The sequence below is a fragment of the Lactuca sativa genome, chromosome 5 (assembly GCF_002870075.4).
Source record: "Lactuca sativa cultivar Salinas chromosome 5, Lsat_Salinas_v11, whole genome shotgun sequence".
Taxonomy (NCBI): Eukaryota; Viridiplantae; Streptophyta; class Magnoliopsida; order Asterales; family Asteraceae; genus Lactuca; species Lactuca sativa.
In genome coordinates, this window is record NC_056627.2 from 73255178 (window position 1) to 73266932 (window position 11755).

An 11755-nucleotide genomic window follows, 5' to 3' on the forward strand; every position below is an offset into this window, starting at 1 on the left:
AGAATGAGATTGGAAGTGAAGCTCAACTCATCATGGAACGAACCATTTCTAACAAGGTTAGATTACGCCTCTTAGCCACACCATTAAGTTGCGATGTCCTAGGAGGTGTCGGTTGTGAAACTATTCCACATTCCTTGAGGTAGTCGTGGAACTCGATACTAAGATACTCACCGCCTCTATCGGATCTAAGCATCTTTATCTTCCTGTCCAGTTGATTTTCGACTTCTTGTTTAAACTCTTTGAACTTTTCAAAAGTTTATGACTTATGCTTGATTAAGTAGATATACCCATATCTGCTATAATCATCAGTAAAGGTCACATAGAATCAAATTTCATCTCTTGTGGTGGATCTGAAGGGCCCATATAGATCTGTGTGTATGAGATCCAACAATTCTTCACCTCTTTCATAAGAACTAGTGAAAGGTGATTTTGTCATCTTTCCTAATAAACAAGACTCGCACGTATCATCTGACCTTAAGCCAAATGATTCCATCACTCCATCCATTTGGAGTTGGTCGATGTGTTTCTTGTTAACATATCAAATACGATAATGCAACAAGCATGATTCATCTGTACCATTAGACGAATCAATTTGAAAAACACTATTACCTAAATTGTCTACAATCATCAAAGTTTCATATACACCATCACAAGGTAAAGCTTCAAAATAAAAAATACCATTTTATAAGCATAAATAGATCCATTCTCATCATTAGAAGAATATCTAAAACCTTGTTTAAATAAAGCATGAAATGAAATGATGTTTCATGTCATCTCTAACGAGTAGCAACAATTTATCAAATCCAAATTTAACTTACTACTAAGCACTAAGCTATAAACTCCAATCTTGGTAACAGGTGAAGACCGTCTATTCCCCATGATCAAGTTCAGTCTTCCATGCTCCACATCCTCACTTCTTTTTAGCCCCTGCAAATAAGAACAAATGTGAAAACTACATCTTGTATCAAGGACCCAAGAATGAGAATATGATGAGTTATTAGATAGGATAGTGTAAATACCTACCGGGGTTGGCTTCAGCTTAACATCCTTAATATCTTGCAAGTACTTCGGGAAGCTTCATTTTCAATGCCCTTTGTCTTGGCAGTAAAAGCAAGTAGCCTCTTTGGGATCGAAGGCAGGGAGTGTCAGAACTAGCCTTTCCTTTGGGTCCATTGCTTGATGACCCGACTTGGGACTTTCCTTTCCAATTCTGTTTTGGAGGAACTTTCCTCTTTTTCCCTTTTCCTTGCCCAATGGTCAAAACTGGAGCAACATCAGGAGTGGGGGAAATACCTTTTCCCTTCATCCCTGCTTCAGCAATTCGCAGGAGGTTCTGGAGTTAAGCCAATGTAGTCTCTTGGTTCTACAGATGATAAGTCAAGATAAACTGATCATAATAACTGGGAAATAAGTGCGAGACTATATTAATATCCAATTCCTCATCAAAGTTCACATTGAGCTTTAGCAAGCTTTCCACGTATCGTTGCATTCTCTGCACGTGGATACTAACAAACTCACCATCTTTAATCTTGCTAGCGATAAGGGACTTGACTACCTTATAATTTTCTTGATGAGCTCGTTGATGGTACTTTTCCATCAACTCCTTTTTCATCTCATATGGCCAGTAATCATCGTAGAACCTTTGTAACTTGAGAGTCATAGTCACCACTATGACGCAAGCAACTTTTGTTGCATCATTATAGTGTTTCCTATACTTAGCTAGTTCTGCAGCAGTCACTTTAGTTTCATCAATCTCGAGAAGTTCTTTGTCGAGCTCATACTCCTTGTACTCGATACGGAGAGCCATTTTGATGTTATGCATCCAATCGTTATAACTGGTGTCATCAAAAGTTACTCTCGAGCAGGTGTTCAACAATGAGAAGTTGTTGTTGGGGGAGTTGTTGTTAGAGGAGGAATCGGAAGCATCATTTAGAGTAGACATCTATAAAAGAAAGAAAGTTTTGGTTAGATAAGAATAATCCTCAATATAACAGCCAAATAAAATATTATGGATAGGATCCAACTAAATAATACACAACTTAGAAAATGGATGTCGTAATCTAATTGTAAATTATATAAAGGTGGGTAAATGAAGATTTACCAAGTTCACCATGAAAAATGAAATTTGAACGGATTAGGTTTTTAATGAAATTCCTAGATCTTTTGAGATTCATTAAACTATTCAATGGCATGTTTAATCTCGATTATGCTCTTCCATTTGTGACTGGGATACTGAGGATCACAAATAAGATGTGAATAACCATGCAAATTAGCTTGGTACTCTTGATGTCATTTATCATCTCATTTTAATGTGTCGGTTAGCCACACGCGCTCCATTAATCAACGATAATTTATGAGATACCCATTGCCACTCTTTATTAGTCCCTATTAGTGTGTCAGTTAACCACACACACTCCATTAATGACTTATAAAGTGTAATGTGCAATTTCATGAGTTAGCATACAAATTCACATTTTTCCTAAAGTGACTAAGATTAAGAATTTTTATAAAAAAAATTTAGTTACTTTATAATTCATTATACTTATTAGTGAGTATTATTTGTCCTATTAAACTCATTCGGCTAACAACCCTCCACCAATCAAGGAAGTGGTGGGTGAGAGTACGTACTAGATCTGGTTGTTTCTAGATATTGGTGGAGGGGTGTTTCTACACTTCCTTATAGATCGGCTTCATGAATGATACGTACTAGCGATTCGATTGACTTAGTCTTATATATATAGTAAATATTAAATATTTAATTTTACATATACTATATGGTGTATTTTATTTCAAAATACTAGGTTTAATTACTAAATTTCGAAAATTAAAACATTTAATTTAAATTTGAAATTAAATATTTATTAATTAAACATTTAATTAATTTATTAAATAAATTAGGATTATCCAATTAAATTAATTAAGATAGTTTAATCCTAATCCTTTCCCCTAATTTCGAAAATAACGGGTAGGGATATATCCAATTTTATAATTATCCTATTTAACTAGATAAGCTGTTAATTACCAAAAATAAGATAACCCTATCAACATCTAGAATTTTCAAAAATATGGAATTAGGGATGAAGGCAAGGATTTCAATCCTTACCTAAATTTTGAAATATTGGGGGGCAAGAAACCCTCCAAGACTGAAACTTGTAGGGCAATGAAAAAGGGTTTCAACCCTTTCCTAAATTTCGAAACTTAGGGCCTAAGAAAACCCTAATTTCGATTAGGGTTTAGTTGCCATAAACCCTAATTTGATCAATTCAACCATTGCAATCAATTCAATAGCAAACAAGCCAAGGCTCTGGTACCACTGATGGGTTTCAAGCATAACAAACAAAAACCTATGTGTACATGCAACCCTAATTCTTGATCAATGTTTTCTCTAATTGAGCATACAACTTTGAACATCAAATAAAAAACCCTAAGACTAATATTATATTTTCAAAATTACTAACTACAGTTAAGAAAAAATACCTTGATTGTTATTAACAAATAACAATGAATCCTTGTGTTGTTGAAACCTTGAGAGTAAGCACCATAAATGTCGGGCCTCTAGTGGTTCACACTCAAGACTAGCAAGAGAATGAAAGAGGAGAGATGAGAAGGGGGCTTAAGAATTTCGGCTATCACTCTAGGGTTTCCAATGGCCAAAAATCCTAAGGGGTAAGGGTCTATTTATAATCCAACAAGGATGTCATGGATAACCCTAATCTGAATATAATAATATTATTTCAAATTGATAATTATCCAGCTCCTTTTTTTATCCACATGGGATAATCTAGAAACCCTAGATTATCCATATAGAATCCATCCAAGCCTCCCCAGGAAGGTTCTAGATCCTCTTGTTCAACTATTGAACAATTACACTTTAGACCATGCACTTTTAATTAATTCTTTTAATCCCAAAATTAATTCAAATTAATTTCTGATTAAATATTAATTAAATATTACAATTTCTTATTAATATATTATTCTCATAATATATTAACAAGTTATTTATTCAATTTATTAATCAAATAATAAATTCAACCTCTCTCTCCAAAAGCCATCATGTCTAGTTGCTAGTTTCAAGGGCAACCCAAAAGGATTGTGTCACTATCAATTCAGGTATATATCAATTATTGTTATGGACTTAGACACATAATCCAAAAGTTTGCTCTAGTTGCTAAGATCAACATTTTTCGAGTATTGTTATTCTTAGCTGCTAATCTTGATTGGGCGTTACGACAATTCGATGTAAAGAACGCTTTCTTACATGGAGATTTTTTCAAAGAAGTATATACGGATCCTCCTCCAGGGTGTATAACGCGTGAGAAACAAAAAAAAAAACAAGGTAAGCAAGTTAAAGAAGTCCTTGCACGGTCTCAGGCAATCCCCAAGATCATGGTTTTGAAGGTTTTCTAAAGCTATGAAGAAATTTGGCTATAATCAAAGCAATACGGACCACACGTTATTCTTGAAAAGGAAACACAAAAAAAATTAATGCCCTTATCGTATATGTTGATGAGATGGTTGTTACGGGTGATAACCCCAGCAAACAAAATGCTCTAAAAAATTGCTTGTCTCGTGAATTTGAAATGAAAGACTTTGGTCCATTAAAATACTTCCTTTGGATTGAAGTGTCTCGATCCAGGGCCGAAATCTTACTATCCCAAAGAAAGTATACTCTAGATCTTCTACATAAAACTAGAATGTCCGGTTGCAAACCGGCAGATACATCTATGATTGAAGGCCTAAAGCTTAACAATGAGACATAATATGTGTCGGTTGATAAAAAAAAAGGTACCAAAGACCAGTTGGAAGGTTGATGTACTTGGCACACACACGACCAGTCATTGCTCATACATTAAGTGTGGGCAGTCAATTCATGCACAATCCGAGTGAACAACATATGAATGTTGTCATATATTTACTATGATATTTAAAGTAAGCTCTTAGAAATGGATTTCTCTTCAAGAAAAATTCAAACTACCGAAGTATTGAAATGTACACAGATGTAGATTAGGCAAGATCAAAAGTGGATGGTCGATCGACATCTTGTTATTTTAGCTTTCTTGAAGGCAACTTAGTAACAAGGAGCAGTAAGAAACAAAATGTTTGTGACATCCCCATTTTCACGGCCAAAAAAGACCGATTTTGTTTATGCTTTATAAAAATCAGAGTTCTTCTTTTAATAAAAATGTTGCGGAATTCGTTCCCAGAAAAACACGATAAATACGTTATTAAAATTTTTTCGAAGAAACGTATTTTATTCATTTTAAAACGTTTGGGATGTCATCATCAATACAGGAACATAAGCATAAACAAAACTTACATTTATTTACACTAGTGATCTACATCTCTTTAATCTCTCAGTGTAATGTGACTTCATATCAACACCTGTGATATAAATAAACTGAGTGGGTCAGGTTGGAAAACCTGGTGAGTACATAGGGTTTTCAACCCACAATAATATAATTATTATGTTTAAACAATCAAACAATCAACCCAATTACCCATCCCCATTATCTTATTTACTCTTAAGGATTTATCCTAAGAGTCATCTATTCTGCATTCGTTTATTCCGAAGTCCCTTACTTCCAGGGTTATAGGACTGGCACTAAGTCCATAGCTGCCAATGTTCATTCATAAAGCACTAATTCCATAGCTGCTATAGTCTATTCATCGGGTACTAAATCCATAGCTACCAGTGTTTATCTAATAGGTACTAAGTCCATAGCTACCAATTCCTTAACAGGTACTAAATCCATAGCTACCAGTGTTTGTCCAATAGGCACTAAGTCCATAACTGCCGATGTTTATTAGTTAGGCACTAAGTCTATAGCTGCCAATGTTTACTCACATCATCTTTTATCTCTCATCATTCATCTACCCGTATCATACCCAACATATTCGTGTATATAAAATACGTATACAATTTAAATCATCTAAAACATGTATAAAAATGTTCATCCAACATAGACAACAAGTATACAGATAATATGCACACATAGCACGTATTTTATATAAAATACTTCATATCTATGTGTAAGATGAAAGTAACTATGCACTCACTTGAAAATGTGGTGATTCTGAACTCAGACAACGCTTTACTTCTTGAAAAAAAAAAAATTTCCTTTGACGAAACAGCGGGTTTTATAGAAAACCAGACTTTGCTTGGAGCAGCATTCCCGTGTGGAAAAACTCTTCTTCTCGGAGCCGTCGAGCAGTTAGGGGCTTCCGCCTCGTGCTAGGGAGGTTCCCTAGGCTTTTCGGGGGGTTTCGGGGCTAGAGAGAGGTTCTAGAGAGAGAGAGAGAGAGAGAGAGTAAAGAGAAGAAAGAATGAGAAAGGTGTGAAGAAAATGAAGGTGGGAGAGGTTCTATTTATAGGGTGAAAATGGCTGAACTTGGTGCCACATGTCACCATCTAGTGGCAAGACTTGGGGAGAAAGCAATGACCAAGATTGTGCCACATCACCCATTTTCGCACAGCACACTTCCGACTTCTAAAATCCGTAACTTTCACATACAACCTCCGTTTTTGACGTTCTTTATATCCACGCGTAGGTAAAAATAATATCTACAACTTTCATTTTGACTTCGTCGGCTAATTCTCGACCGATCTTAAATTTAACAGTACGAGGCGTTTAGACTGTTAAATGACCGCGAAGAATTCGTAACTCCTTCATACGGACTCTGTTTTTGCCTGTCTTTTTACTGTTAAGTTCCTATTAATGAGATCTTCAACTCTCATTTAAGTCACGTAAGCCAAAAACCGTTCGAACTAAAATTCGAGTTTTGGGTCGTGTACTGCTAAGCCGAATCTTAGAAAAATCATAACTTCTTCATACGAAGTCAGATTTAGGCGTTCTTTTTATAGATTTTCTCGGTTTAACGTATTATACGACTTTCGTTTAGATAACTAAGGCTAAAAAGTCCTCCATCGTAAAATCACTATTTACGCTTCCCGGTGTCGTGCCGGTTCCGTCGCGAAACTTCGACAGGTCATAACTTCTTCGTTATAACTCCGATTTCGACGCTCTTTATATATACAGAAACCTTGTGACATATTCTACAACTTGGTTAAGATTATTTATTCTAAATAACCTTTTGTCGAAAAGTCATTTTCGACCCCTATTACCTCTAAATTGACTAGCCCGGATCTACGGGCGTTACAATGTTGTAGCTCGATCTAGTGCAGAAGCAGAATTTAGAAGTATGGCACTTGGTATTTGTGAGGCAATGTGGCTCAAATGTCTCCTACAAGATTTGGGTTATCCTGTCAAGCTACCCATTTAACTATTTTGTGATAACAAATCAGCTCGTGATATTGCTCATAATCCTGTTCATCATGATCGTACTAAGCATGTGGAAGTGGACAAATTCTTCATTAAAGAAAAATTAGACTGCAAGATTTTGGAATTACCAAAAATCCGGTCAGAAGATCAACTAGCGGATATCCTGACCAAAGCCACTTCAAAGCAAGTGTTTTCCAGACTTCTGAGCAAGTTGGGCATGTGTGACGTATATGCTCCAACTTGAGGGGGAATGTTAAGATTTGTTTTAAATAAAAGATATATTTTAGTTTGAGATTAGATAGAGAGATATAAGGAGTTGTTTTTTTTCCTGTATTCCAGGGATTGATATCAATCATTTCTTTTATAAATATTGTATTATCTATTTGATTGAATAATAAGAAATTAGGTTTTCTAAGACATGGCACACCTTTTTTTGAAGTGTCAATAGGCCTGGTAATTCTCGACATAACCCGCGACACGACACGATATAAGTGGGTTTGGGTTGAGTTTTTCAACCCGCCAACCCGTTTATTAAACAGGTTATATATGAGTTTCTCAAAAAATATACGGGTTGACCCACCAACCCGTATATAACTTTATTAAAAGAAAATTATATATTTTTTAAATGTATTAAGTATTATACACTATACAAATTATACTTTATACTAGGATATGATACCCGTTACCATTGACCATTTGACCCATGGGTAATCATTTGCTGATTTGCATTGTGACACGTTTGGCGTTTGCCCTAAATAATGTCAGTATCTCACAAACAAAATCGAATAAGCCCTCTTTTGGTCTCCCTTATATGATGAGCGACATAATGAACTTACGAAGAACAGCGACATGAATGATTGAATCATCATCCAACGGCGTCGAAACATACGATTAAATTTATCTATGTTTGTATTAATGTTTTAGTTTGAACATGTTTCCATGAATGTTTTTAGTTTTCATTTGAATGTTTAAGACTTAAGTTTCTAAAATTCAGATATGTTTGCATCAAGAATTTATTCATGTTTAATTATCAATTTTATTTATGAAATCTGACCCACGAACACACAAACCCAAATTGACCCACGAACCCAAATCCGACCAACGAACCCGCCAACCTATAAACCCGAATAAATAAGTGGGTTGACGGGTCATATATGAGTTTATGTTCCAAACTCGTCAACCCGTGACCTGTATGGTTAAATGAGTCGTGTTCGGGTTGGTATATTTTGATTCGCCAACCCGAACACGATACGATTGCCGGCCTAGTTGTGAAGTCACAGCTCGTGCGTCAAAATGCATTTGCTAGATGGATAGGTTTATAAATTCCTCCTTTTGATTAAGTAAATGACATTCTCCCTTTGGTTGATTTGATAGCCTTGCCTCTGTCTAAAAAATGACCATCAAATCTATAATTGTCAGCTTCTGGCGGGTGCTTTGGATCTTTTGTAACAACAATCTTTTCGGAAACAAGAAGTGTATAAAAAGATACGATTTTCAGTCGATAGTGGATTAATCATTCAATTGGTTTGTTAGTCGGAATCGTAAAATTACTTTAAATTGGATTTCTTTGTTACAAAATCCAATTCATTGTTGTTCCTTTGTAATTTTTTTTCTATTGTCTTGCTATTATTAAATAAAAATCAATTGTTAAAAAAAAAAAGGTCACTTAGAGAAGCAACATGCCCCCCACAACGGAAACATCTAGTGTTTAAAATACATAATTTTACCCAATATAGACCGATTAAATAGTAGGATTTACTGTGTAAAACGGTTCCAATACCATTGTTTAACAGACACGTTACTTGTGCTACAAATTAAAACCCATATCATATGCAATACTTTACATCTTTTTTGGTCATTTAGAAACACAGCCCATTACCACCTACATGACTTAAAGATCTTTAATCGAATCGTACGTAAAGATGGTTGGATTCTCATTATGTTTGCTAGGAAAAGAAATAACCACAATAACAAGTCTCGATCCTAAACCAAACCCTTCGATTTTCAAGCTATGATTCGGATTGCACATGTAATGCTTTTCCTCTTCTAATCATATGTCTACTTCTTTTCTTGCATACCGGCTGTAGTGTTTTTCAAGATCTGCAAAACAAACAATATATTAGTTATGTGCGCCTTAAAATAGTGAGTTTTATAATTTTTTATAATTATAGTTTATCCGTTTAACTACGCAAAATTATTTTTCTAAAGTCAATTGACTGTTACCATTTTTTGACCCAATAATATAAACCTTTTTTTTTTCGGTTGCTCTTGATTTGGAAAATGATAAATATTTTGTTTTTACTTTTGTTGTAGTTACAATAATGATAAATAGAGACACTTACATGTCTAAGCATTTGATTCTCATTTTGGAGAGTTGAAAGTCGCTCTTCAAGCTCGGAGTTCTTCTTTTCAATTTCTTTTACTCGCACTTCCAATTCATTCAAGTATGCCTTCTTCCTCTCCCTTGCTTGTTGAGCCGAAACTCTGTTGCGTAACAACCTACTTTGCCAAAACAAATGACTAAATTACCCTTAGCTGAAACAAATGACTAAATTACCCTTAGCTGAAACAAATGACACTTGCTAATCAAAATATTTTTTTTAAAGTTCGTTTTACCACAAAAAAGAAAATATACATTTTTTTGGTATAGTTGTTTTACCACACATAAGATAATATACATTCAAAATCCAATCCCCCACACACACCCTTGTTAGTTGGTATAGTTGTTAGTTTTATTTAAAACTACAAATACAATAATTTCAAAAAGGAGGTTAATTGCATAAATATATAACATACCATTTGATTTTCACAAAGCAACATTTTTCGAAAAAAAGTATTAAGGTAAAACGTTTTGTTCAAAAAATATGAAAATACCCTTGAGTATTTTGTGAACAAAAACTTTTATTTGATTGTACTCTTTTCAAGGTTTTGTAAAAAAAAGTTTTTTAACCATTTATTTTTAACTTCTTACCTTATGCCTAAAATACGATCCACTTATAATTACTACATTTATTTGATGTAATAAAAAATCCAAAAAAATAACTTCCATATAGATTTAAAAAAAAAAAAAAAAGTTATTTCTATGACTTCCGTAGAAGTTAGGTATTATTTTTTAGAAAAAGCGGCTAGGAACAAAACATGTTATGCCACGTTCCTATGAGATGTCATACGCGGGACCCACATCGTCAACCAGACTTTAAATTAACACCGATATATACTGACGTGGCAAGACAAATTTAAACGACAAACATATAAAAAAAATCCGGTTTTTAATTATTTCGATTCCGGTTTACCTCTTCAACCGTTTATTTTCTTTATCGGCTGGGGTTCTGCCTCTTTTCCTTGAACCAACGTTTGAGCTTTGAACCCGGTCTGGACCAGCACCTGATCCGGTGTCTCCGCCGGAAACTGATGCTCCCGCAGCTTCTCCACCCATCTCCGGCACTCTTCTTATCTCATCATCACTTTCCATTCCTATTATCGCGAACAACAATTTAGGGTAACATTTAGAATAATCTCTTTCAAATCACTAATCTGTCGCATCTAAAAATTCGTAAATTAGAAATGCAGCTCAAACACACACACAGAAACATTTATGCTTCAGCTTGATCATATGGGTATACATGAAATGACAAACGAATTCGATTTACATACAAAAATTCATAAGTACATTCAATTTATACACCGAAATTTTAAGAAATCGAGATCAAATTATCAGAAACTAAAAAACAAGTCAAAGGAAAATCCACCTTCTTTGATTTCGATATGAAGTGCAGAGCTCGAAGATCTCTCACTACTCGAAGGTAAACTCGCCACCAACGAACTTGTCGCAGTTGGCTCTTGCATTTTGCCCAATTTCTAGAGAGAGAAACTATATATAAATCTTAGAGAGAGAAAGTAAAGAGGGAGAGAGTTTGGGACTTTTCTTTTAGTTCTTCACGTTACAGAGGCGGAGAGAGGTTATTCAGTAGCAGAGAGAAGGGAGATGTGATTGGAACCGTTGGATGAATCATTGATCCAACGGTGGAAAAGGTGTAAGCGTGGTACAATGAGGAGCCACGAGGTATCATGTTAATCCAATGATGTAGAGGTAAGATACGTGGATGAATTAGCGACGTTTGGTGATAGATGATGACCAACGGTTATGATTTGTTGAAGGCAAGTGAGTATATAGTGGGACCACTTTTTAGGTTTTATGTTTATGTGTGCCCATGAAAGTGTTGCAACGTGTTTGTTATTAGGTTTTCGACATTTTCAATGTTTTTAATGGCTTGTTTCTATAAGTTGAAGCTTTTAATTAAATATAAAAAAGAAAAATGTTTGGGAATGTATTTTTTTTTGTTATTGTTGGTCTAGTTCGATAGTACTAGGACTGGAAAATTCAACATCATTGTCATTGCATTTGACGGTATGACACCAAAGTTATTTTTTATAGACTTGTAGTTATCAAGTGTTGTAAATATAACTAGGTCCCG

At 34.8% G+C, this 11755-nt stretch overlaps 1 protein-coding gene across 1 annotated transcript; it reads right to left on the reverse strand.

Annotated features, from left to right (window-relative positions):
* Nucleotides 1–9015: 9015 nt before the first annotated feature.
* On the reverse strand, nucleotides 9016–11219 carry LOC111908039 (transcription factor HY5). Its single transcript, XM_023903859.3, has 4 exons — nucleotides 11030–11219; nucleotides 10574–10754; nucleotides 9623–9779; nucleotides 9016–9380 (listed from the first exon to the last, which is right to left on the reverse strand). Exons 1-4 carry the CDS (start codon nucleotides 11124–11126, stop codon nucleotides 9339–9341), a joined length of 477 nt encoding a protein of 158 aa, XP_023759627.1. The 5' UTR covers nucleotides 11127–11219; the 3' UTR covers nucleotides 9016–9338.
* Nucleotides 11220–11755: the final 536 nt, after the last annotated feature.

What these genes read in the sequence shown, in the direction of transcription:
- LOC111908039 (XM_023903859.3), bottom strand. Translation starts at nt 11,126, where the DNA reads ATGCAAGAGCCAACTGCGACAAGTTCGTTGGTGGCGAGTTTACCTTCG. An exon ending in TCATATCGAAATCAAAGAAG is followed by an intron (nt 10,755 to 11,029) that starts GTGGATTTTCCT and finishes TCGCGATAATAG; the next exon opens with GAATGGAAAGTGATGATGAG. An exon ending in GAAAATAAACGGTTGAAGAG is followed by an intron (nt 9,780 to 10,573) that starts GTAAACCGGAAT and finishes TTGGCAAAGTAG; the next exon opens with GTTGTTACGCAACAGAGTTT.